Below are 27,616 nucleotides of genomic sequence, written 5' to 3'. Positions count from 1 at the left end.
AATACTTTAGGAATTAGAGCTAAAATCTGCCTTATTCTAATGCATTCGCCTCCTTAGGCTTACTTACAAGTGTAGGTACGTATGAATGAATGAGGCAACATCTCACCTTCCCACCCACGAATGTCGCTGGGGGAAAAAAACCTGGAGGATTTTGTAAATTCGTCTGGCACTTCCAGATGTCAAGCAGCCCTGTCTGACCACATATGGATCAACTCTACCATGCACCTGTAATGAGCCCAGTGCCTCTGGGACTGCCAGGCTGTGATGTATGCGTGGGTAAACGGATACTGATGGATTTATCGAGCATGTGCAAACCGTCTCTGTAGCACACTGTATATCATAAGTCTAACATTTACAGAAGCATCAGTTCTGGTATATGTTCACTACCGAAATGAACCAGAGACGTTTCTGGGATTCCACATCCGCTCCTGGGGTGCAAGCTAGTCAGGTCAGGGAGACGGTGAATCAAGTTTTCAGAAGAGATTCATCACGGAGAAGTTAAAGACGTGCTGCTGGCAGCACTGAGGGAATTCTGAGCATCCTGGTGGCAACCAAATTTGCTTTAAAAGCAGTTGTAGAAACACAGCTACATCAGGACCAGATCGCATCTGCCTTAAGGAGAGACCGGTGTCAGGTAGAATGGTACCCTGGGCTGATATTTATTCCTCATTAAGCAACACTTCTGATAAGCTGAAGTCTTCATCCCATCCCAACTCAAGTTATGTGTACATTCTTTGAGCTTGCACACTTTTCCGTGATCCTTGAGGTGAGTGAATAAATCTTACAAATGGTTATATGCCTCTATATATATGACACCTCTTGAAGGGAAGCTGAACATAATAAATTCTAGTTAATCTTGATGGATGGGTTGAAAGTAAGGTGTGCAAGAGATAGCTAGCAAAAGCACTAGTATTAGACATCGCCATTATCATTAAACATGCCACCCTGCCCTTGAAAGCTGATTAACGTCAACACCTCAGAAAAAAATACTGGAAAATTTCCAGCATCAGTTGTGACCTTGCAATACTGCGGGCCATGGCAACTGCAGCAGGCAGTGACTCCTCCGAGCGCGTTCCTTAATCTTCGGTTATGATATGAGCACCATTAACATTTTAGAGTGCTCCAAAATTAGAATACTACTTTCTTCTCTCCCACTCCCCGTCAGCAAAGAGGACATACACTGGGATTTAACACGTGTCTGAAAACAATGATATATTTACATCTCAATTAAAAGTGCAGCTTGCCACTGTGGATCAAGAGATCTGTACCTGCAGCGCACTCTGGTCACGTCACTGGACCTGACAATTGGGACCCCAGCCGTGGGAAGCACAGACAGAACCTGCCCATCCATCCTCTGCATTCAGAGATTCTAACAACGACATTCTGCACTTGGAGCAGCGCTGGCGTAGCGTGGCCCAAAGTAAACAATGGGATTATAATCCAGTTACTGATACCAGAGAAGTCTGAATCATCTCCTTTCAGATGTTATGTCCAAGCAAGCTTAATCCTACTGGCAGCGCAGGAAAGTTTGTATTGCTATTGAACAGGAATAGTCTTCTGTAGAGCACAGGGCATTTGCATCCATTAAATACCTGGAATATTTCAGCACAGCTACTTTTACACTTAAAACACCGTGTCTGGGGCACACGCCGCAACGCAGCCTCGCGCTTGTCCTCCTCCCCACGGGGGCATCGCCGCTGCCCCTGCACGCTGCCGAAACCCTCGGGGCCCCGCGCGCAGCCAGGGCTCAGCTGCAGTGCTCCAGCCGAGGACCAGGCGTGGGGCGCAGGTATAAGCGCTGGCGAGCTGTGGCCTGGCCGAGCTGCGGCAGCGCTCCCCGTTCAGGGAGGAAAACCATCTGGATTTCACAGTTCACAACTGGGGCAGGCATTCCAGGGCAGCCAGGCTCCCACCGACTTTCACTTTGTTTTCTCTAAAACAGACCGAGTTGCTGTCAGCCTTCCTACGACCTTCCCCTGCTTTAATTTACACCCCATGCAAACTCCACAAACATTTTCCACTGGAATATGCCAGGGACAGAGTTTTTTTTCCCCTGCATCATTTGGGGAAAACTGATGAAGTTATGCAAGGAGGTTTGGACTTTTTTATTTTCTGATTTTGAAAAAAAAATATATATTTTTTTTTCTTTAATTTTCAGGTTTTACTTGGGCTAAAACTATTGTTACCAAGCAACAAAGAAGGATAAAATTGGAAGCTTTTTGAAATTACTGCTACATTTTTCAGATCCCAGTTAGGCTTATGGTATTAGTCGTAGCTGAAGAGGAAATTAGCAGAACGTACATAATCATCAGTTCATTGGTATATTAAATATCAGGATGTAAACTATCCTGACTATACAGTTTAGCACACATCTCTACCCACATACATTTGATTTTCAGATCTGAGGAAAGTTCTCTAAGAATTTAGTAAGCTACTTCTGCAGATCAATTCCATTTGGTGTCTTACTATTTTTAAAAGGAACATGCTTCAATATCCCTGTAATTCTAGCTTTCCTCTAGCATCAGTAGCTTGGGAAATGGGTGACAGCGTTCTGTGACTGAAGTGGTCACAGCAGTACAGCATACATGTTTGTCTCAGATTAAAATATTCTTGTAGGTTTTTTTTCTTTTTTAATGCAGTAAAGTGTCACATGGACAACATAAAATGTAATAAAATTCCACACATCATTTGATGTTCTTTGCAAACGCACAATCTATCTCTGTATTTACCTATTGCATGGGGTTTTGAAAGGGAAAATTTCTGAGCATAACAACTTCATCCACTTTAATATAACCCGGTTCCACTTAACAGAAAATTGCTTTTTACTCAACCATTTAACTGGCCCCTTTCCAGATAAACTGCACGGTGGGGTGGATCTGTGCCCTATCTTAGGCAGTCCTGGTATTAGTGTTTCTAGCAAGCAATATGCTTGAAGAGCGCGATACTTGTGTATGTTCCCTCAGTGGATATAGCCTTGCTACAACTTTATCTAAAGGTAGACTGTGAGACTAAAGGAAATAACACACTTAATTGTTTCTAAACATCCAGAACACAACCCCATGCAGACCTCATCATGACCGACGCTTTGCAAGTGAATCCGACCCTTGTGGCTGTTCTCCTTCTGCCACAGCCCTGGGTATAAACTGTTTTCTTGGACACCCTGAAGGGAAACCAGACCATGACCATTCTTTTCTGTGCCTCTCCTGTCTAGTGTCATGATTTCAGTGAAGTAGCCGGAGACGAGGAACAGAATTCCTCCAGGGAACCCTGAGACGGGCAGGACACCGACTTCATTTCTAGGCTGTTCGACAATTTCTGGTCTTTTTCTACTTACAAACGGAGTTAAATAACAAAACATCTGTGTTTTCCAGGAAAAAAAAAGTGTTTTGGCTTCAGATACCATACTATGTTTCAGTTTTTATTTTAAAAAAAATCCTGAATTTTCTAAACTGTCAAAAGTATTTTTCATCTTGCCCTGAAATTTAGTTTTAAAATAGCTAAATACTTTAGTTGGAAAATTTCATTACTGAAACATTCTTTTTTTCTCCCCAAATGAAACTGTACCAACTTCATTTTGGTTGAAATAAGATTTTCAAATGGAAGAGAGGGATGTCTTCTGGAAATAAATCAGTCTTTCAAGTAAGTCAGGTTCACATTAGGGTTTAACCCATAAACATGAACCTGTGTTATCCCAGACACCTTCAGAGTAACTCTCCATTCAAAAAAGTTTCAAATTACTGAAAAAGACTTGAAAGGATAAAAAAACAAATGTTATTCCAAGACAGATCTTTAAGTGTCAGACAGGGAATTCAAGAAAACAACTGGCAAATCAAATTGATCTTTTATGCTATCTCTAATCATCATGGCCACTAAACACCAGCTCAGAAACTTGTTACCAGACTCAGCTGAAGGCACTTCTGTTCGAAAGATCAGGCTCACATCCAACCACAATTTTCCATCTGTCTTATAAGGAAATAAAGCACCTTCCATGACATATTTAAAATTAAATCCCTGGATCTTCTCTCTGCCCAATTTAAAACTTCTTCAATTAAGCTCTGGAGAATTTGACAACAAATCAGATTTAAATATTGTGAAAATGTGGCAAATAGGACTCCAGGGATTCCCTTAAAATTCTGCAATGAATAAGATACGTGATGCGAGGTTTTGTAATTCCCAAGTGAAGGTTTATGAGTTCAAGTTGCAATGTTTGCAATAACAGAAGGGAGGCAAGGTCTGTAGGATGTAACAATGTTTAGTCAACTAAATGATACAGCAAAAAAATACACACATTTAGAACACACAATTCATTCTTCGTGTTATTGAAGAACCCATGAAGAATCCCACAAAATCTTTCAAAAATCGACTTCTGTGCCAGAAAACTTCGTGTTCTTTCTGACTAAATCAGTTGGTCTAATAATACATAGAAAATTACTTTGCCTTCAAAGATTTTGCCACTCCAAACAAATTGGTTATTTGGACAATGATACAACATTCAACCAAATTATAAATAATTCCCTCCCACACCACAAACAGTTCAGGCAGGAATATGTGTATTTACACAAAGTTTGTATATGACCGCTGGACAAGATAACCAGAACACATGTGGTTTTGAAGTGTTTGGCAAATCACAGGATATCTCCGTGAGGACACTCAGAAGCAGCAATTAGGTGGACCGTTACCTTTGATAAATGACAACGCGTTTGTTTCCTTTGGCGAAAGAAGGACCTGACGTACATTACAAACACCTAAGCATGGTTGGTGCATTCATTAGCAACCACAACCAGGTCCAGTTGAAAAGCAGTTCTCAGAAAAGTTTTAATGAGAAGTTTCTACTGAATTAAGAGATATCTATCACGGCTTGCTATCCAGTTCTATTAACAAAACTGTTTCCAAGTTCAAATCAAAATACTCTGCATTTGTCACATAAAAATCTTACTTGACTAGTATTAAGACCGATACATATTGTGTGAGGTCTTGCCCCGCTTAGGAATTTCACTAAAAGCCCTAGGATTTCACTTGAGTAGAACAGTTTCTTCAGTCTTTGGTGGTAAGCACTTCACAGGACTAACTACTTGCAGACTGGTGCTCCGGTTCTGAAATAACGTAATTTGTGCACTGTGAACTGTTCCAGCTTACCTTTTTTTTTTTATCCTCCTACCTGCCTCCTGCTTTTCAATCCACCTAAAATACAGCAGCTAAGGGCAACCCCCATCAAACTAATGCTATTGTTTCCTGGCAACTGTATTTTTTTTTTCCATTAAAAATATTACTCATACAGGTTTTTTCCTTAGGGCAAGCCTAGCCAGTTAATTATTAAGTAACTAAATTGCTTGACTAGTTAAAGAACTCTGACCCATCACCAGTCATCATCTGGTTTCCAATGAATTCACGGTGAACACGCGGTGAGAAGATACGGCCACCTGCTACCTGTGAGGGCAAGTAGCACCGCACAGCCCATTTCCTAAGCGCTGGTAGAGGATGAGGTGTGCTGCAGTACGCAGAGCCCGGGTCCCACCGCCTGCTGCTAACGGACAGCAGGATCTGCAACGTTCTGCAGCCTGCTGTCCACCACCCTGGAGGTATTTCCAATGGGAGTCTGCCTGGGAGTAGCAGGGACTCCTCTGCTGCTCTTGGAGAGATTCTGGCACAGAAATCTTTCAGGTGTTGTGGCAGTAGCACAAATGGTATCAAAGCTGGGCTGCTGTGGGCAAGGAAAGCAGAGCTATATGGGGATGCAGGTCCTTCACACGGATGGTTCGGACTGCTGTGGATTTTGTAAGATGCCTGCTGTGGTTGGGATGGAAGCCTATTATGGAAGGCCTTGCTGTTTACACAAGGATGCCAAACAGCTCCCTAAGGAAGGATCTAAATGTAAACTCATTTATGTGAAATGTGAAAACTAACTGTGAACTCGCATAGTTGCCATCGGCCTGTGGCAGTACAGAACAGTTTGTCTTCTTATTTAGGTATCCCAACCTGGATCTTTTTCTCAGCTGTATGTTCACAATGAATAAATTAAAAAGTCAAAACATGCAAACAGCAAACTAAACTGGACTAAATCAACCTTGAACAAGAAATGCAGAGTGACTGCTGCAGAACACACTCTGCTTCTTAAAGCCCAGGGACATTCAAATATTGTCAGCGGCACAAAAAGGTGCTTCTTTCCTTGGCTTGTGCACGGCAGGAGACAAATGAACTTTGACGTCTCATTTCAGCTCATCACAGAACAAAGACAACAAAGGTGCTCCATATGCCGTCACGGGTTATTCATGCAACAACTACTTAGTCTAGCGAGGACAAGGGCGACCCTCTCTATGAACCCTAAGTCTGGTTTATATAAAGTCTGATGTTTTCTTTCATAAGACTGCTGTTTCCAGAGACTAGTTTATTCTTGCTAGGATTAAGCAGATAGCAAGAATAACATGCTGCAGTGTATGTTGCCAGCCAATTAAAGTGGATCATGGCCTGATAGTGATAATAGAGATTCTACAAAATATTATTCAGATTCCCAGACAATAAATCTTAGAAGTAATGTCTGAGATATTGTTCCAGTCCAACAGTATCTCTCAAACATTTATACAATGGTACATTTATACAGCTAGTTTTATTTGGAGCAATGGTCTCTCTAGATTGATTTAAGGAACTCAAAAGTTGCGCCTTGAAGCCTGTCTTATTATGGTTCCTCTCTAATTAATCAGTACTGAAAACAAATAGGCAAATCACACAAAAAAAGACTGCAAAACCAGTATAAATTGGTACTAGTCATTTTTTTAACTCAGCAGTAATTCTTCTTCACAAAGATTTTGTATGAGTCTGCAGATACTACTTACAGCCAGGGATTTCACTCTGACCCCTCTCTCATTTTGTTTAAAAGTACTGCATTACAGTTACAAGTTTGTAATTTTTCAGTCTCTATTTATTAACTCTGTTTTCTTCTGCCTTTCTCTTACGTGTTCTTGTCTTACAAGCATATACTTTTTATAGCATGAACTTTTCTTATAACTTCTGTACATATATTCTTACTAATACAGAAACATTTCTATGTATCAGTTACGCAGAATGACCACCCAAGTCCTGTTCTAGAGGTACAGGATGCACCTAAGGTATAAGACATTAAACCAACCTCCATGATCACACTCACGTGCTACTGTTGCTGAAAATAGTAATGGCAGTTTTTAGTACTAGTTCCTGAAAGTAGGTGTTTCTGAGTGTAGGCTGCAGAAGATACCAAGAAAAGTGCTGCCTACACTACCATTTCTGCCTTTAATAGTTTTTGTCTACTAGGTTTACATTTTCTCAATAAGGTTGGGGATAACGTCAATAAACACCTAAGTACAAGACTAGGCATGAGCAATTCTGGGCTTAACTGAGCCGTTCCACTCATCTGCTTTACGATTCTAGAAAAGTAATTTCAATCACCTTGCGCAAAAATCTGCTTTCTAGTTAAAAGTTGGGCACTGAAGTTGAAATTTGTGAGGGCTGATGAACAAGGTCTGCTGGTCATTTTAAAAATTGATAATAATAATTATGCTTTTCCATATTTTTCATTATTTTGATTTTTTAAGAAGAAAATACAAAATATTTTCACATGAAATATGAAAGTAATAGTTATATCTTAAAATTTCAGAGATCCCTCTGTTATAATTTTGAATCGGCCTGTCAGCTGTAGGAGAACATGTGGTAGCTGAAAAGGAATGCCTGTGATGACTTGCCTTTTGATGTCTTCTGGGCCACTGATGTCTTTTCCAATACAATATTTTTTCATTCTAAAAATTACTTAAGAAAAATCTTGCAATTCAAGTTTATAGGAAAAAAAGGCTGACTTATTTGCCTTGGTTTTTATCCAAGCACAAGTACAATACCATATACGTTGCATAGGCTGCAGCTGACTCATCTTCTAAACAGACATCTACGTCGTTGAATGAATCAAGCACCTCTTTCTTTGCCTTTTGCAAGAGAAAGGTTTTCACAAATTGTGTAACTCTGCTAGTGAAGACGGTCTTATTTTCAGGACAGATAAAGTGGACATACCAGTGACTGGAAGCAGAGTTAAATAAAATAGCAAATCAAGCACTCTGCCTCAACCATTGACATGACAAACCCAGAGGCAACAACAAAGTCTGCCAAGAAGCTTGATTTTATCAGTGGGTTCCCAGGTAAAAGAAACACTCTAAACGGTCACGAAAGCACTTCTACAATACATGTCTTAGAGTATGGCACGCTTCTTACTCAAACATAATTTGGATTTAGAAAACATCCCATATTCTGGATGTTTTGACTGATAAAGAGGTAGCAGGGGGTTCTCCTCAGAAACAGCTAGCAGACATTTGGATAAGCAATAACATCAGTGTATTTATGCCTACATGGCTCAGCTCTAACGTAAGCTGAAGTTCACAGAACACTCCTCAGACTACCCCTAAACCAGGTAACTTGTCACAGTCAAAAGCAACAGCAGTGGAAGTACAGTGAAAGAGGGTCAAGAGCCGCAGCAGCTTTCCACTAGCACCAGTAAGAGTGGCAAGAGTTTTCAATTGCTAAATCTTGGTCAGAGTCAATAGGATTTCCTTCGTTTATCTCTTCATCATTTAAAAAAACTCATGAATCCTAAAACGTGCCTTCTGTATAGGAAGAGCAAGAAGATATTACTGTATTTATATGCATTTCCATCAAAAACCTGCAATGAGCATCAACGCATCAGATTTCCCTACCCCCACCTCAGAATTTTTGAGAATGAGCTAGAAAATAGTTCACTAATTATCTGAAGGGAAACCTGCCAATTTTGGTGGTAGATGATTGCTTGAGCACAGTTGTCTGATGTTGAGCACTGATGCATCCAGGCCTTTGGAAATCATGAATGAATTTCAATTGGGTATGCATAGAGCAACTTCTACTGCACAGTGTGATGTCGTACTAATATGTACTTGCCTAGAAATCCAACACAGAGCTTAATAATGTAAGTTTAATGTAGAATTTACTGGTGGCATAAAATGTTCCTAATAGGTAGTATATTGAGTACATGAAATATTGTGATGACTTTAACTCTCATAGTTCAAGTGTTTTATGAAGAGTGGGCATTCAGCAGATACCAGAGTGCTGAATGCTCTGTCTATAGGTGACCTTACCTAGTTTCACATCTCTATTGTCCAAATCTAAGCAACATTTTTGAGTTAAATAGAAGTATTCTAGCAGGAGGAGCTCATTATATCTGATAGGAAACAGTTCCTTTCAATGTTGCATTAAGACCACACTGAGATCTACCTGGAACATTTCTATGACATCCACTAGCTCTATAAAACTGGCACAAGTTATTTTCTACCAATTATATTCACAGAGAAATGGATTTGAAGAGCCTGCAATACTTTCCAGAAATGTTTGTCCTCAGAAGACTACAAGCTTTGCAAGTTGTGCCATGGCTTTTGCCTGCCCTGCTAAAGCAACTGTGCATTACTGAGATTTTATCAGTCTAATTAGAAGTCTGATTCTGCATAATGATTCTTGTGCTTCCCAAAGTCACAGGTTTCAAATAAACAGGTGATGAGCTTCATGACTGTAATGCTACAGTTCAGGATTGGACCCATAATGAAACAATTAGCACATTAAACAAACAGCATAAAACTTTGTTTATTAGGTCTCATCAGTCTTTCTTTGGGTCCTGTTGTTTCAAAACAACTTACAGGGAAGAAGAGAGAAAAGAACTGTTGGTGAAGTGAATGCAAACTGTTTCATGAGGGAGGTAAGATTTGCATGGCTGTACATCCATACAACCTAAATTTCTCATGCTATAGACAGCTGGCATAGATATCTCTTCTTTAGCACACAGGTATACTGAAAAATACTGCAGGAAATTTGTTTAATTGTTATGTAGAATATTAAGAGCCTGATCCAAAGCCTGGTGATGCCAGTAGAAAACCTAAGTGTCATATGCTATGTATTTTAAGTAGACTGAATTGCAATACTAAAAGTACCTTATTTCCTTTGGGGAAGCCACAGACAACCCCAAAAGACCATAAGAAACCAAATCCTTAAGAAGCACTCTGGAGCAGCAATTTTTGGTGAAGAGGAACACCGAACACGTATTTTCTTCTGAAAAATCAGAGCAGTCACTTTATTTATATGTGGAAACACAACCTCCCTACTATGTTTAATGTCACAAAAATGCTAACTGCTCATGGGGGAAATATTAGATCAATGCTAAAAAACAGCTGGGAGAGACCAGGGGAAACATTGCACAAGATCTGCAAGCACTTTGTGGAATATTTAGTTGGCACTTTTCTGGAGTGTTTGTGAGCTTTTTCTGATATTTCTGAAGGCATGCTGGGAAAATGTTATGGGAAAATAACAGTCAAGTGGCAGAGCCATATGAAAAAAATCAACAACAAATAATAATGAACTAAGCTAATTTATCCCCCAGATAAATCAATGCTGAAGTAGAAATACACTGTCTGTAACAGTACTCCTTGCTAGGAAAGCACCAGGCTAAAAGTCGTGTGTTACTGCTATGATCAGTTCCTTTCATTACTACTCCCACCAAGTTGCTAGCTTTCAGCAGCAGATGAGAGAGGCATCGATGTGTCCACACATTTCAAGAAATCTGCCAGGCTCCTACCTTCCTCCCTCTTGGCCTATCATTAACTTAATTCAGCTTTTGCTAATTTTCAAGAATGCATGCACTGTTCTAACGAAAACAGCTTCCATTCTGTTGTGCAGAACTGAGGGGCATTTAAGCAATTTATATTCACTAGTTGCAGTTCTCTCCTCAGATCTCATCACTTAAAATAACTGTGAAGAAGAAATGTATCTCAAGTAGGATCATTCACCCCTCTCCCCTTGTCCCACCCCATGTGGGACAGTCTTTCCAACCAAAGAGGTGAAGCAACTTCCCCAACACACCACCTGCCTCCAGCCTCTCCACTATTTTGAAGTTTTCTCCATAGGTTCATGGCTTTTAAAGGTACATAGACCGTATCCTGCAGCCTCCTCTGCTCTACTTTTTTCCAGGTCACTTTGATGTTGCCCTCCCGTGCAGAAACCTCAGTGTCTGAGAACATACATAGTCTTTGTCCTCGTGACAGACTGGACTCCGGAGACCAAGAACTTCTGCAAAATGCCACCAACAGCGTGCAGACACAGTTTGAGCATTAACATTTACCAGCCAGGCCCCAGAAGGGTGTATATTCCAGTAAGAAGCCAACCCCTTGAGCAATAGAAAAGGCCTGCCAAGGACAGCCAAGTAAAACCAGATGCCGTGGGTTGGAAAGATACAGAATGGCAGTCACACTGGTAGGCAGTGTGAGATGAGAAAATAAGGAGAAGACAAGGAAATGAGTGGAGAAATGAGGGAAGAAACAAAAGAAAAGCAACAGGGAGAGAACTGACACGGGCAGTGTGAAAAAGCATGTGATAAGCAGGCTATATAGGAAAGTCAAGGAAGGCAGGCAATAGTGCAAAAAGGAGAAAAACTACATTTAGACATATATGCCCAAATTACTGCTATCTGTAATACTGTTGCCTATATCACGGGTAATTTACCAGTTGGAATCTGTTAGACAAGAGTGAATGACCTCCAAATGTTTGGGAAAATATGAAAGTATGAATCATAGTATTTGACTATATATATTAAAAAAAACCAAACCACCACACCACCAAAAAAACCCCAAATCTATGACCTTACCATTATTACCTTCAGTTTTACCCTTACTTTTGCCATTGGCCTGAATGGTGTCGTCCTATTTCAATCTGTTTGTCTTCAATAAATTCCTGATAATTGCATATGTGCTAATTTTATACAGTAGAGGCCAATACTGTACTTTTATGCGATAACTGAGGCTAATACTAAGGGAATGGCAAAGGTACAACTTAAACAACTTTCAGCAACTTTAAAGAGCTTCTTTGCATGCCTTCTGAAATAATTCCTAACACCAGTTCAGTACACTAACCTCTGCCTTTAGAATAGCTATAGAATTACTTTCTATCTTGTTAGTCAATGACTTAAATCAGTCACTAGAGACTACTTCATCAAGCTTCAATAATCTCTAAACCAACTATTTATACCGAGATTTTTTTCATGACTTTTCACCAGTCATCCCAGTTTTCTTTACAAACGTTACTGAATTTCTCTTTACACGGTGGGAGGGGGTCATTTTCCACAGTGGCTAATGAAAAAAGTATTGGAAGGCATAAAGCTATTGCAGAATAAACCCCACATCTGCCTTCAGAACCAAATAAATCAGTCATCAGAGACTGGGCTAAAGGGACAGCCTTTGGAGCTTGAGTTACTTGGGGCTGTAGCAGTACCCATCTACTCTGACTGCGTACAGCCAGAAACAGTGCAGAGCAACCGGTGTCTTACACAAACATGTCTCAGGGAGACACAACCAGTCTGCTCTTCCCACAATGTCCCGTAGCTGCAGTTCTGATGATCAAACAACAGACTGGGTAGGAAAAGCACCTCCCATCCCCAATATCCATCTGTTTAAGTAGCAAATTTCAAGAAGGTCCTTACAGCAAGTTTTTGAATGTGCAGGATGCTGGGTGCAGTCACAGCCACAGCTCACAAACGCTAAGAAGGTTTTGCATTGGCCCAAAGTACCATAGGTGAAGTCTCCCTGACGTTATGGCACAAGGTCCTTTAACAAAGAGCGGTTATTTTAACTGGGGTATGGAAAAATCTTGTTGTAGTCTTTACAAATGCTGTCTAATGGAAAAGTAATTAGCAGAACACGAAGAGTAGGTATGGCAGCAATCTCATAATGTCCTCATTGTTATAAAGCAATGCACAAACATACAGCGTAAGCCATTATATTGAAAACAATCTTCCTAAAATAGCCTGCAGCAGCAAAGCACTACAGAAAGGGATTTGTTGCCAATCATATAACACTTTGTACTAGTTACTAGTCAGATCTTCTCTTGATGTTTAGCAGGATTCTCTGCTTTGCAGTTTGGGAGAACGCCTTGTTCCTAAATAAACTGCTAAGCTTTCAGCCTCCTAGTTCAGCTACACTGCTAAAAACACAAGCCGCAGGGAAGGAGAAGGAAGAAAACAAGCAATACCTGTGGAACTGCTGTTCAGAAAATTGTCGTGGTTTAACCCCAGCCAGCAGCCGAGCCCCACACAGCCGCTCGCTCACTCCACGGCGGGATGGGGGAGAGAATTGGGAGGGTAAAAGTGAGAGAACTCGTGGGTTGAGATAGAGACAGTTTAATAGGTAAAGCAAAAGCACAAGCAAAGCAAACCAAGGAATTCCTTCCCCACTTCCCATGGCAGGCAGGTGTTCAGCCATGTCCAGGAAAGCAGGGCTCCATCATGCGCAATGGTGACTTGGGAAGGCAAACGCCATCACTTTGAAGGTGTCCGTCCCCATCCCCCCCTCCTTCTTCCCCCAGCTTTATATACTGACCATGACGTCGTATGGTCTGGAATATCCCTTTGGTCACTGGGATCAGCTGTCCCAGCTGTGTCCCCTCCCAACTCCTCGTGCACCCCGAGCCCACTCGCTGGTGGGGAGGTGTGAGGAGCAGAACAGCCCTTGGCTCTGGGTAAGCGCTGCTCAGCAGTGACGAAACCATCCCTGTGTTATCAACACAGTTTCCAGCACAAATCCAAAACACAGCCCCATAGCAGGTACTATGAAGAAAATCAACTCTATCTCAACCAAAACCAGCACATCATTTTCAAAATTTTATTCCCATCACAATGTCAATGGAAATTTTCATAGAGGTATAAAACTGGAGCAATTCTAATTAATTCTGGAACTAGCCATGTCAACACATTTTTTGGAAAAAATAGGGATATGACATTCAAAGGATTCCTGCCCCTCTCCCAACTCTTTCCCTAGAGGAAGGCTTGGCTGAAAGGAGCCAGACGATGGACCTGGGAGACTGGCATGTTTAGTTCATGGACCGCAGCTCTGTTTCTGACATGTATCTGGCCGAGCTGTCGATAGCTGTCGGTTATCTTACTCTACTTCAGACCCTGTGAGTGTCTCTACGCCTTTGTGTATACATTCGGTTTGGGAACAAACTGTGTAGGACATTAACTACTAAAAATATGAAAAAGAATTGAGAAAGAGTGGCCTTAAATAGTGGACTTTGTGACCTTGTGGGTGTCCCTGAAACTAAGCCAGATACAAATACAGATCTCCGAGGACACAAACACATCGCAGCTCCCACACGGGACCAGCTTTGTTCTCCATAGGAGTCTCCTCACCTCCTGGAGGATGTCAACCGCTCCCTCTGGAGCCTCCATTTGCTTCCTTCTCTTTTCTATATGACGCTCACAGCATTTCCTAGCACAGAATCCTCCATCCCCCTCATTATCAAAGCTGCCAACCCTACTCACAGATGTACGCCCTGGAGAGGGAAAATTAGCCGTATGCTGAACATGGAGCACAGCCCTCATTTCAAACCTGACTTACATGGATATCCACGCCGGTCCTCTACTCCAAACCATCCTCTCTTCTCTGAAATCTGAAGTTTTGGCCTCATGAGTAAGTCCTAAAAACCCAAACAAATAAGAAACAGTCTCCTTCATGCTCTTGGTGACTGGTCCTTTACATTACTAGGCCTGATTAAAAAAGTTAAGACCTTGTTATAATAATGTCTTTGAGAATTGTCCTTGTTTTGTTTTTAATTAAAATATAGCATTAGCTGTATTATTATCAGTACTTTGCTAATTTGTCAGATGACACATTGTCCTTGCATTTTTTATGTGGCATCCTGGTTAACAAAATGTTTTCTTCTTCAAAATAAGTTATTTCAGAAATTTAAAAATTTATCTATTTTCACACAATTTTAAGGAAAAAACTGTACAGAAAACATTTAGAAATTGTAAAAATTGCCAACAATATTGCCTCATAATGATCTGTTTCTAACTTTTTTACAGGGACAAGAAGTTTGACATTTCAAGTTTTCAGAAAATTCTGGTTTTTTCAGTCAGATCTAGTATTTATATTAAAAATTGTTTTTGCCAAGAGGCTTATGTTCTGTCACTGACAAATGAAGCAGAGACTACTAAAATAAAAAGATCCTACTTTTATAAAGAGATACTACTTTTCTTCATTTTGGAACCTTGTCAAAGTTCAGAAAAGATCTTAGAAACACCAACTACACTTTTAAACTGCTCTAAAATGTTATTGTAATTTCAGGGTATACTTAATATTGCAAAACCACAAGGAAGGAAAAAAAAAAAAAAAAAAAAGAAAGGAGTTGGAAGCTGCCTGGATCAAGACATCTGAAAAACAAAAATAAGGCTAAAATTGAAACAGTTACGAGAGCTACACAAAATGTCTCTCATTAGAGCAAGATAGCTATGAATATTAATATTTAACAATGTAATTTGTATAGATCTGGTGCAGCATCTTCTGCAGTAGGACTACACTCAAGTTCTGTGGTGTTCTGATCACAAATACAGATCTTAAAAGCTCCTGACACTCCACATCATTGCCCAATTAGAAAGTTAATTAAACCAGCCATAGTGGAGAGGCCTTGGGGGTTTCTGTACCTACTCAGCCGTGACTCCTGAAGAATTTTAGAGCTCCCAAAGGACTCTGCTCATGCTAAGAGGAAGAGTCTTCTTACCTACAAGTCAAGTGTGGTTTTTTTAATGAAGAGAAATAAAACAAAAACCTCCTCATGCTTAAAAAAGTACCTCTTGTCTCTTAACAGCAAAACTGGGTTTTTTTAATAGCTAGGATGTACCTTCTTTCTTTTTCTAAACTAATTCGTCTCCAAAATACATACAACTCCCATCACTTGCACCATTTTGAATTAAGAGTAAACGTTGACTCATATTAATGACAAAAAACAATGGCTTGAGCCAGTGTAAGCTTCTTGGGATATCACTTATTAATCCACTGACTGCCTAATTCAATGTGGACTAAATTCTTAAGATTTTTGATCATTAATAGTAATCAATATAGTGATGCAGCTAGACGTGTAGGTATTGCACATTCGATAAGTTACATAAATTTTGTATTTTGACTCTAAATTAGAAATTTGAGGTCTGACTTCCTTTTCTAAAGTACTACAGTTAGCGTCTTCCCATTCCCACTACCCAAATTTAGCTCAATCTCAGGCCCATGTTTTGTGACAGTATCTACTCCCATACAAATAAACACAATATGTGCTTCACATTCCTGAAAGTTATTTTTTCTTTGAAACAATTTGGTTTTCATAGTCCTGGAAAGTGAAGATTCACCGCTCCAGGGAAGTTCTTGCTTCCCCTACAATTCTTGCAATATGGAATCATCTCCACATGAAAAATCATCTGGGGATGCTTCACATTTTCAAAATCTTAACTTGCATCAAGTTGTTTCCACACTGGCTTAACAATTCCCCGATTCCAGCACTTCCCTGGCAAAGAACGTCACTGATTTCAGAATCCTGAAATATAAACATCATTTTTTTTGGATAGGATCTCTAGCTGTATGCACACTTCTGTTTTTCTGATGTGGGAAGCTTCCAACAGACATCTTTAGCTTCTATCACACGTAGAATCTGTGATCTTTCAAGCTCACTATTTCTCCGAAACATCACTGTGATGTTATTGCAACTGCTTGTCCCACCTACACAGAGATGTGCAACACACCAAGCAGAACACTGATGTAAAATCCTCCCAGATGAAATCTTTTAACACTTAAGGTATATAGCTTTTCTGAGCTCTCGTTCAGCTCCCAAACAGAGGTGAATGAAGAGCACACATACTGAAGAGCAGTTCTCAACCTTCCCCATCAAAGTCCAGACCACAGCAAGACATTTTTGACCTGCATACCCAGTTTGATGCTTATCCTAGCCTGATCATACAAAGTTTATTTTAAAAAGGATCAAACTTGGTTTTATTACAGTATTTCAAGTCATATACATGAATTATTTCTTTTTTCCCTGAAACTGCACACAGCATTTTTCCAAGTGGCACATTCCACACACTCAGCAGATTTGCTTCTTTTCACCAGGCAAATTTTGTCATGTCCCTGCTTTAACTTCACAAAAGCCTGTTACACCTCTCTACCCATGGCTTAATTTTATCCCAACCCCCTTCCCAACAAGAAACAAGGAAATAACTCTTTGGAATCTCTGCTTACCATTTCTGAGTACTGGAACCTCCTTTTAAAAAACTTGTGTTTTAAAACAATATAAATTCCACAGAAAAGCCAAGAGCGCTGAAGTGAAAAGGCCCCCTTAAGCCACTACCCTTTATCCTTGACTATCAAAAAAACCCCAAAAAACCAAACCCCTCCAAAAAAACCAAAAGCTCAATTAGGATCAAATTAAAGGTCATCAAGCCCAGAATCCTGTCTCTAAGAGCAATCAGCTGGGGATACTCATCTTGCAGAGATAAGGACATGCTCTGTTTGCGGTGATTCTCTCCTAGCTTCTGGCAATCAATAATTTAGAAACTTCTAGAGACAGAGGTCAGTACCAGAATCACCCAAAGATGCGCTGTGCCCTCCCTCAACCCGTATACAGCTTTGGTCTCTACAACATCCTGCTGTAGTGCTCACCAGGCAATACAGCATTCTCCTAACCTTTTTGTCTCTTATCCTGGGGCTCATCTGACCCAGAATTTAAGGACTTTTTACATAACAGCCCAGGTTTTCCATGAGGCTTCTGGTGTTGAGCTAAGACATAAGGGAATTTTTCCTTAGTTTATACAAAGGTAAGCAGTGCTGTAAATACATAAGCAGGGCAACTGCTTACCTAAGAAATAGTGGATGAGCACAAAGGCCTGCTTGTCAAATAGACCTTGTGCAAGTATCAAGAACTGTTTATTTTGGAAAGGGTACAAAAGCATCCTGAGATAAAGCAGCGTTGCTGATGTGGAAAAAAACGGAACATTCCGCATTATTTGCAATCGTCCTGCCAGTATGAAAGGTGAAATAATTTCCATTCCTGTTCTTGAAAACAGGAACATTTTTCACGTTTTAAGGAAAAAGGGTTGGACTTGAAGACTTTCAGAAATGCCTATGTGTGAACACACAGTGACAAATGAACACAGCTTCGCCTCTTTTTGATGGGGCCAGACCATCAATCAAGGGCAATGCAAAGGCTCGCAGATTTGTCAGCTAAGTACCATCCCAAACACACCTACCCGTGCACAATGACGCATGTGTGAGTACCGACAGGTCTGCAAGATCCACGTGAAGGGAAGATGGGGAAAAGATGCTCAGCAATTTGCGTGCGCTGAGCCCTCTCTATTCTCCAAGACGTGAACTGACCGCCACTACTGCTGAATTCATCGTGCAAACTCCTGCAGAATATGCCTCTAAATTATGGCTTGCATTTTATGTCCCACCCATTACCACTGAGTTAATTACAGTCTGGATTTAAACATTATCATTACTTACAACGTGTAAGATATGTGAAAGGGAATTAGGCATATGTAATACCAGTTCTCTCTCTCTAAATTGTTTAAATAGGGGAGGAAAAGACAAAGAAATTATATAGTACAGAATGTGGTGTCTACATCATAATTTGATACCTACTGCACGTTTTTGTATTGCTGAAGAAATGCAAAGATGCGGCATTTGTGGCCGTAGGACTGGATACTGAATGCTTTCTGGGACGTAGCCTCCACTGAAATTTGGAATCCTTGCGTAGTTTCAGGCAAGCAGTGGTCAAGTCTGGGCTTCAGTCTCGTACTCAAATCACAGACTTACTCATAAAAAGCAACTGCTCACCAAAAGTGGATCCAATATCAAGTGAAAAATGGCTCGGGAAAAGCAGAATTCAATTTCTAGCACTCAGCTAAAGACTTACTGAATTACAATAGGCATAGGCACTTCTATTATTTCATTAAGCCGAGTCTTAAAACATGGCTAATTCTCTCTTACCACAAAGAGGATTGTTCATAATAAAATGTATAATAAATAACTTCAAGACTCTCAGATATTGTAGTGGTGAATTAATGTACCTATTCAGACAAAGAGCACTCAACATGGCTGACTGATCAAATTTCCTAAAAAGCTCCAGAAATAAGAGCATTATTTTATACTTATCTCTATCCATATTAATATAGGAATGTGTACTTTTAGCCAAAATTCTTGTGGACCTTGCCTCTCAACTATTCTTAAATAAAATATAAAATTTACTATGACTTTAGTTATGTGAAGAGATGAGAAGGAAGCAAGCTATGAAATAGGCTCAAATTATGTCAGTCCTTCAAGTACGTGCCTGAAAACAGCTAGATTTCTGAGGCAGTGAAGTAGCTTTTAAGCAACTACAGAAAAACACGTATGAAATGTCAAGAAAGGATGCTCACGTGCTATCTTCTTGCTTAAATGTTTCTTCTGAAACAGAGGGATTTGATTTGGATTTTTGATGCAGCTTGTTCTGCTGCTAATATACAATTTACTTCTAAGGATCCAGGTTTTTTTGTATCGCCCTTCTACTCGTACATGCAAAATCCTGAAATCCTAGCTCAACTGCCAAGCCAGAGTCTAACCTTTTGCAAAATACTAAATATAAATATCATATAAACCATTATCATTATGAACCGTTGATACGAACTGTGCTCTACCATTACAAGACTGACATTTTATTTGGTCCACATTCAGCAGCTTTTCTGTGTATCTTCTATTAATGCAAACTTATATTCCTACCAGCAGCAAAAGTAAAGGATTGAGGCAAGTTTACTTGAATTTTAATGACAGGAGCTACACAGAGAGATAAAGAAAAACATGTAAAACATACATAGTACAAGAAAGGTCATAAAATGTCATAGAATACAGAATCTTTCAAATTTATAACTCTGTACAGTGATTCAGGGCTTGGCAATGAACAGAATGCTGATAAGATCTTGACATTTTAGATACATTTTAAATATACTGCACATATTCTAAATACACTAAGCACATTTTAAATATGCCCAGGACCGCTGCGAGTTTTAGTTTCCAAAAGGCTCCAACTCATGACCTAAGTGCATGAGGAAGACCATGTTACATTGGACACGTCCTATTAACCTAAGGAGTTTTGTCAGAATCAAATAAGGCAGAAGAACGACCCAGATGATTGCCATGGAGAGGGATTCAGTTCTTTCTCTGCATTACCCAATGGCTTCTACTTTTTTTAACAGCAAACTGATGTTAAAAAAATCAGGTTTCTTGCAAAGATCTCATTATCAAGTGTAAAATAATGCTAACCCTTATGAACGAAAGGCAACTGAAGATGACTAAGTGCTTCCAATCAAATTGCATTTGATTTCTGTGAGACTGGAAACTTCACAGCAGCAAAGAAAAAAACCAAACCATACTGAATGAAACCTGCTGCAAAAACCTTAGTTTTTCAGACCTTTGAGAGTTGGCATTGCATCTGTGCTACATCCCAAAATACAAACTGACATGCCCTTACCCTTCTTATGACAGGACAGCAAAGTTAAATGACAGAGCCCTAACGCTTCAGTAACGGGCCCACCCCAGGGCACTACCTCGCACGATGAGAGAACTGACTAAATAAAAATGACCTTCCTCAGCTGTGGCAATGTAATTTCAGCCCTGGTGGCAATACTCTGGAAACCAAACCTCTTTTCAGTTTCAAACCTCAGCCTTTGAAAATGACATTAAAGGCTCACGTTGCGAGGCTGCTTTTTAAACACTTTTTTCAAGGGAGAACTGCAGTGTAAGTGTCTCCAGCAGGGAAAGCTCCATTTGTGCCTTCTGCCCTTCTCCAGCACGGAGAGGGGAACTTCAATTCCCCGTCAGCACTCCAAACTGTCGTCTAAATGCAAGACTGAGTGGCCTTCAAAAGTTTTAATTTATAAATAAAGTATCTATTCCTACATAAATGTCACGTTAAAGTATATAGCAGAATTCAGCACACCATCTGCCTAGCCATGACTCCAAATGAAAATGTTATTCAAGTTCTTGCCCGTATTTTCCATCCAAATATTTGTATAGTTTCAAATAGCCCAAGGAACCTGGTACTGACGTCACTCTCGTTGAAATCAATAAAAGCTCTGCCTCTGGCTTCAACAGGAACAGCCTCGAGCATCCTGTAGTGACAACTTTGAAACACTAAACCAAAACTGCTACAGCTATCGTTGAAGGAAGTAATGTATTTCTATTTACAACCATCCTGAATTCAGGAGGCACTTTATGAACTCGTGTAAAGAAGGTCATAAGACGGTGGTCACACAGGGCACTGATTTAGAGCAGTTATCTTAAAACAGCCTATTCAGAAATAGTTCCATTGATGGATTTCCCCATCAGACAAGGTCTGAGCAGCTACCGAAATGAATACCAACGCTCAAGTCACTCGTTTGTACTATGTGCATCCCTAGACCACATAACCTGAAGTTTTATTTCAGATAAAATGCCCATGGAAAAGAAGAGATGCCGTGGTTAGCAACAGCTATCTGAGCTTTTGTGACAAACTGCAAGACGACGGTGTCGTACTAGTGAAGCGTACCGACATTACAGACGACACATGGAGAATCAGCAGAGTGCGCGGCTGGTGGTCCAGGTGGTTGGAGGGAGGAAGGAGATGCAGCATGGTGGCAAGGGAAATGGTGAGAGAGACCGGTGAGAAGAGGAATCCTGAGGAGGCAGATATGAGAAAAAGAAGAAGAGGAAAAAGGCAGTGAAGCACAAGAAGAAGGTATGAGAGTCACTACTATAGATCAAACAGAATAATCAGAAAGTCAGTAATATATATGTATTAACTGAACTTTATCACCATGGCTCTGGACTGCACATGGCCTTCAGATGGAGTTAACAGAACCTACATGCACGGTCCTATAGTACATCTTCTCTTTTCTTTTTTTTTTTTCAAAGGAACAATTCTGTACGAAATTCTTTACCCAGGAACCCTAAGTATGCGATGCACACTTTCTTCAGTAGGGCAATGTATACAGCCAAAAGCAACCCTAAACTTTGTGGAACGTTAATAATTAGAATGAAATGAGCACTACAGATGGAATTCGTATTTGAAAAGTAGAAACCCTTAATACTAAAAACTACTCGCCTGAGACTGAATTGGGAACGTAGTTGTGTTACCACTAGCCTGTTACCTTCTAAAGGTCACAAACAGACAAGTAATCATCCCAGACGTTCAGAAAATCATTTTGTCATGATAAAATAGGCATATAGTAAAGGTCATTTGAAACAAGTTTCTAGTTGGGCTTCTACATTGCCATAAAGCAAAACACATGAAAAGAACAATTGAGCTGGTATGTGGCTTTAGTGCGTGCGAGAATTCTGCTCCACCATCCACAATGAACAAAGCTGTTCTCTTTTATTGCCTTTTTCAGTACTTGAATATCTGCCTTGTAAGAGAAATTGTTTTTGCCTAATGCTATGTCTGGTACTTCAGGTGTGGTCTGGCTGGCTTTTTATAACATATTCTGGAGTGCTTTTAAATCATCTCCAGGCAGAAACAGATATCAAAAGCGGTAACCTTTTCTGATCTCCCCCACTCACATCCAAGTGCCATTAATGGCACATTAATAGGCAATGCAAACACAGGAAAAACATATGCCCGGACACGGGCAGCGCTGGCAGACCGTTCCGTCTGCACTTCTCCTCAGCGGTGGTGTAAGGATGTCCCACCACAGACCCCACAGCCCGGTTTCTGAGCAGCTCGCCGCGGACCTGGCCCTGGAGGGGGGCAGCTCCAGCATCGCCCCTTCCCGCAGTCCCTGACTCCTGCGTGTGCCCAGCCAGACGCCCCAACGCTCCTTCGAGCCGGCCGTCCCGTTTGGTACCAGCCGCACGTTAAACGCGGCGACGGTTTATGGCCCCCTTCCTCCCCTCCTCGTACCCTGTCACACCCCGCCGCGCCCCTGCCCTCCTCCTCCTCCTCCTCTCCCCTCTGCCCGCACCCCCCTCCCGCCCCCGGCCCCTCGCCTCCCCGCTCCCCTCCTCTCCCACCGCTTCGCCGCCACCGTCCCCTTTCCCCCCGCACCCCTCCTGGCCCTCCCCTGCCCGGAGGCTCTCCCCCCGCCCCCCCGCAGCCATCCCCTCAGGCACACCTCGCCCGTCCCCCCAGCGCCCCCCGCCCCACTCCCCGGGCTCCCGGTTACCTGCCACCGCACGGGGCGGCGGGGGGGGGGGGGGGGGGGGACACAGACACGACTACACACAGGCCGGAGCCCACCCGGCCCCCCGACCTCCTCTCCCCGAAACAAAGGCACCCTTGTCCCTCGCTGCGCCGCCGACCCGCGGGGGGACCCCCGGGGCGTCCCGGGTGGGCGGGGCCGGGGCGGGGCGGGCAGCGCGCGGCGGCGCTCTGCGCAGGCGGCGGCGGGGAGAGCGGCCCGCGGCGGCAGCGGGGCGGACGGGCCGGCGGCTGCCCGTGAGCGGCGGGGACGCGGCGGCTTCCCGGCACCGCTGCGGTGCTGGGCTCGGGGCCGGAGCTGCCTCTCGGGCGGCGGGGGTAGCTGGCTGGTGGTTATTTATTCTTGGGTTTTGTCCCCGTCCCGTCTCCGCACTTCGGGTACTTTGTCTGGGCTTTTTTCTTTTCTTTTTTTTTTTTTTTTTTTTGCTTGTTTTTGGCAAAGCGGAAGGAGGATGGGGTTCGAGCTGGATCGCTTCAACGGGGACGTGGATCCCGACTTCAAATGCAATCTGTGCAACAAAGTTTTGGAGGACCCGCTGACCACCCCCTGCGGCCACGTCTTCTGCGCCGGCTGCGTGCTGCCCTGGGTGGTGCAGCAGGGCAGCTGCCCCGTGAACTGCCAGCGCATCTCCACCAAGGAGCTCAACCACGTCCTGCCCCTGAAAAGCCTCATCCTCAAGCTGGACATCAAATGCGACAACCACGCGCGGGGCTGCGAGGCGGTGGTACCGCTACAACACCTGGGCGAGCACGCCGAGACCTGCGACTTCTCCCCCGCCAAGTGCCGCAACCGCGGCTGCCGCCAGGTTCTCAACCTCCGCGACGTGGAAGCGCACATGCGGGAGCGCTGCGAGGCGCGGCCCGCCGGCCTCTGCGAGCAGGGCTGCGGTTTGATGCTCACCCACGGCGAGCGTCGCGCCGGCGGCCACGGGTGTCTGCGCGCCCTGCGCGCCCACGGTGCCGCGCTGCAGGCGCGGGCGGCGGCGCTGGAGAAGGCGCTGAAGAAGGAGGCGCTGCGCGCCGGTAAGCGGGAGCAATCGCTGCTGTCGCGACTGGCGGCGGCGCAGCTGGAGCTGCAGGTGACGGCGCTGCGATACCAGAAGCGCTTCACGCAATACAGCGCCCGCCTCGACGCCCTGGCCCGGGCCCGCGCCGCCTCCCCCGGCAAGGTAAGGGCGGGCGGGCGGGCGGTGGGGGGTCCGGCGGCGGCGGCGTGCCCGCTCGGGAGAAGTTTGCGCGTTCGAGGGGAGAGCGAGCCGGGGTGGTCCTGGCCCCCGCCCTCCCCAGGCGCCCCTCAGCAGCGGGCTCGGGGAGACACGTTCCCGCGGGTGTCTCGGCGGGTTTCTGGGGAACCCGCCCGGCCGTGAGCGTCCCGGGGGCCGCCGCGCTGGTGCCCGCCGGGGGTGGCCGCTGTCTGTGAGCGGGAGGTGTCCCGGGGAGCCCGTCCGGCCCCGGCTCCTCGGAAGTACCTGAACCTTGGCTTTTAATAGCTGCAGCGCACCGGTTCCCTGACACATGTATTTTCTAACGTGAGCATCAATGGTATCTGGCCCCCATATGGCAACTGGCGCATCAAAATACCAAGGTCACGGTATTATTGACTTTATTCTTGTTTCTCTCCCATAAGAGAACCAAGAAAAAAAATTGAAAATTCCAGAGCTGGAAATGGTATTAAACCACCAGAAATCGACTCCCAGGAGTAACACAAAGAGGAGCGAATTGGAAGGGGCTGTTGTGACCCAATGCTTTCCAGACCCTTAGCTCACCTAGCATCCCAGAATATGGCTTCCCACAAAATGCTGTCTTTAGGATTCACTATTATGCAACTCGGACATCCTGCCAGCTATTTCATGATCTGAAGCCATCATCTTTGTAACATCCGTGTCCAAATACAAGACATCTGCTGTGTACTTGCAGACTTTTTTTTTTTCCCAGAGTCACACAGAGTTCTTTAAAAGCTCAGTTTAAGAGGAGGAAAATTAACTTGACTTCAGGCCCTCAGAATTAGACCATTTATAAAATGACCAGAATCAAAAGCTAGAGCTACAACAATCCCTAAATTTTAATTGGAATGAGGCTCCCCAGCGAGGGAAGCCCTAGAAGCCAATTATCTTCTAAATGAAGACATTCAAAGTCCTCCCCGTGACCTGGAATGTGCTACCACAGACACAGCAGTATTGAACTGTTCAAAACTGTCAAACATCTGTGCTCACACCTTTGGTAATGTTGAGGTTCGGAAAGCTGCGTAAAGGAAACAAAACTTCATGTTAGAGTCTCTCTTCTTTTTTTCTTTCTTCTTTTTCTTTTGAGATATCCAGGGCAAAACAACGCACCATGTTTTGGCTAACTCAAAACAGAGTGTTTTAATACTGAATGGACTGTTTTAACTTCTGGCAGTACTGGTTGCGATGCTGGTTAAAATCTTAGGAAAACTTAAAATAAATCAGGGGCTTCGTATTCACGTGAAGATTCAGGACAGTTCTGTCTCCTCCTTTTCCTCCAGCTGCCTGTACTTTGCAATGGCGTGCCACGGAGCTTTCTGCTCCTGCAGCTGCCTCTGCTGCCTCTCACATTGCTGATGATAGGAAAGCCCTCCATACGGTCCCGCTGTCGGAAACCCTCTCACCGAATCTCTACCTCCTCGTCCCTGATCTGAACAGCACACCTTTATTCTCACGCTGCCCCTCCTTCTTTTCTTTGCGGCTAGTGTTGGTTTTGCATTATTCAGTTCTAAAGTGAAGTGAGCCGCTATTAGCGTGAAAGGTGCTGCTTCAAATGGTTGTAAACGTGCGCGGTACGTAGTTTCCAGCAATACTTTTTATCAACTTTATGGATACAGCTGGCCAAGACGACTGTGCTCGTTTTCAGCCCTATTACAAAAGGCTGTTATACAGTTTTCTGAAGCAGCGCCTAATCTGAAGAAAGCTGGAAGGTGTCATGTCACCACAGACTTGTGGTCTAGCGGTCAATCAATTCCGTGTCTTTCACAGCATTTTGGGCAGCTTTCCAATACTAACAGCTTTAGTCTGCCCAGCTCCCAAAGAAGTACAATCAGGAAACTTGCATCTTTGTGCACCGGAGAGGGTTTTTTTAAAAGACCCATGGTAATCACCTAGTGCAGGGGATGCTTTACCAATTTTGGGCTGTGGCATGCTTCCAAGTTTTTACTCTGGGGTTGTTTTCTCAGAGACGCTAAGCATAGACTGTGCAGTGCGCGATGCAGATTGTACCACAGCAGGGCATGCATGCTTGCCAAAGGATTAGGTCCCTGAACGCGTGGATTACGTGTATGGTAATGCAGAAAACTTACTTAAATTTCAGAAGTAATTGCTTATTCAAAGCATGCAGTGCCATTGCTATCATTATTTAATTATTATTTTTATTCATAGTCCATATATTTTGTTATAAGATGTAATCGTTCAAGTCTGTGTTAAAACAGAAGTAGCCCTAGCACTAACAAGCTGGGTCCATAGGTTAGATGTGGTGATTGCAAAACTTACTGTTGGATGTTCTGGCTCCTCAGTGGATGAAGAAAAAAGAATACTCCGACATCCCTGCCTGATGGTCACTTGTCGCTTCAGATGTAGAACCAATCTAGAATAAATCAGATGACATATGTTGTAGTCAGAACAGAAGTAATGTCCACTTACAGTTCTGTTTAAATGCTTAGTTAAAAGAGAAATATGGTATTGAAGGACATGAGGCCATTCATGAAAGACCCAAACTCGTGGTCTTTTGGCTGGGGCAAACTTTTTCAGTGGCTTTAGAGCCCCTGGTCTGGGTGTGCCTTAGCACAGACTTCCTTTGGGATACCGGATGAATCGCATAGCTTTCCTCTGCTTCCGTCTCCCATTTCTGAAGTGAAATTTACAATTTTGCCATAACTATATTGAGAGAAGACATTCATAAAATATATATTTTATACAGACATTCATCTGTAAATATCTCACAATTTTATAAGACCCTTAAACAGATAGACGTGCCTTAAGTGACTCCAGTTGTTTTTCACGTGTATTTTTTCTCATCCTCTTTGTCACAGAGGGAACATTTTAATTTTCCTGCATATTTACTGGATGCCTGATCTGTGCTTATTCCAAAAAGCAAGTTTGAAGGTGTTCAGAGTGGCTATTTATTCCTTGGTGGAAACAGGTGAGCCTTATTGTAGGCGAGCTTGAGGAGGGAGTGGTAAGGAGGGTGCTGTGTCTTACTCAAAATTAGTATTTCCTTTGATCAGACATGTCAATCCTGAAACATCAAAGTCTAAATAATCAAGAAAAACCTCATACTATTCAAACAATGCTTAATCCTTGCTGAAACATACCACTGTTCACACCTCTTGATAAGCTGATCTGGTCGTTCCTTTATGTACACAGCCGTCAAAGTCCTTTGGGAAATAAGAAGTAAGGGAGAAGGGGCAGGAGTTGGTGGAAGCCCTCCTGCTGCACTGACGACCGCAGGGACGGACTTTCAGTAGATGTACGTCGTACGGGGACCAGTTCAGGATCTGGCACTTAGGACCGCTGGTTTAATGCCTCTGCGGAGGTTGTAAGGCAAGTTTTAATTGTATAAA

At 42.8% G+C, this 27,616-nt stretch overlaps 1 protein-coding gene and 1 long non-coding RNA gene across 5 annotated transcripts in view; one reads left to right on the top strand and one right to left on the bottom strand.

Moving 5' to 3' along the window:
* Positions 1 to 23,369, bottom strand: part of LOC142603186 (uncharacterized) — a 203,275-nt gene extending 179,906 nt beyond the window's left edge. For 3 of the 4 annotated variants that reach the window (XR_012837064.1, XR_012837065.1, XR_012837062.1), the window contains exon 1: positions 14,415 to 14,495. This is a non-coding gene — a long non-coding RNA (uncharacterized LOC142603186). Of the gene's footprint in view, positions 1 to 14,414; positions 14,496 to 23,011 lie in introns of those variants that run through there. The other variant, XR_012837063.1, reaches the window with a different exon arrangement.
* Positions 23,228 to 27,616, top strand: part of PDZRN3 (PDZ domain containing ring finger 3) — a 143,065-nt gene continuing 138,676 nt past the window's right edge. Inside the window, exon 1 of the mRNA XM_075762459.1 lies at positions 23,228 to 24,215. Coding sequence (XP_075618574.1) covers positions 23,499 to 24,215 — 717 coding nt within the window. The 5' untranslated portion in view covers positions 23,228 to 23,498. The remainder of the gene's footprint in view (positions 24,216 to 27,616) is intronic.

The sequence above is a fragment of the Balearica regulorum genome, chromosome 10 (assembly GCF_011004875.1).
Source record: "Balearica regulorum gibbericeps isolate bBalReg1 chromosome 10, bBalReg1.pri, whole genome shotgun sequence".
NCBI lineage: Eukaryota > Metazoa > Chordata > Aves > Gruiformes > Gruidae > Balearica > Balearica regulorum.
Note: the sequence above shows the minus strand (reverse complement) of the source record. Positions and strands in the feature narration are given on the sequence as shown.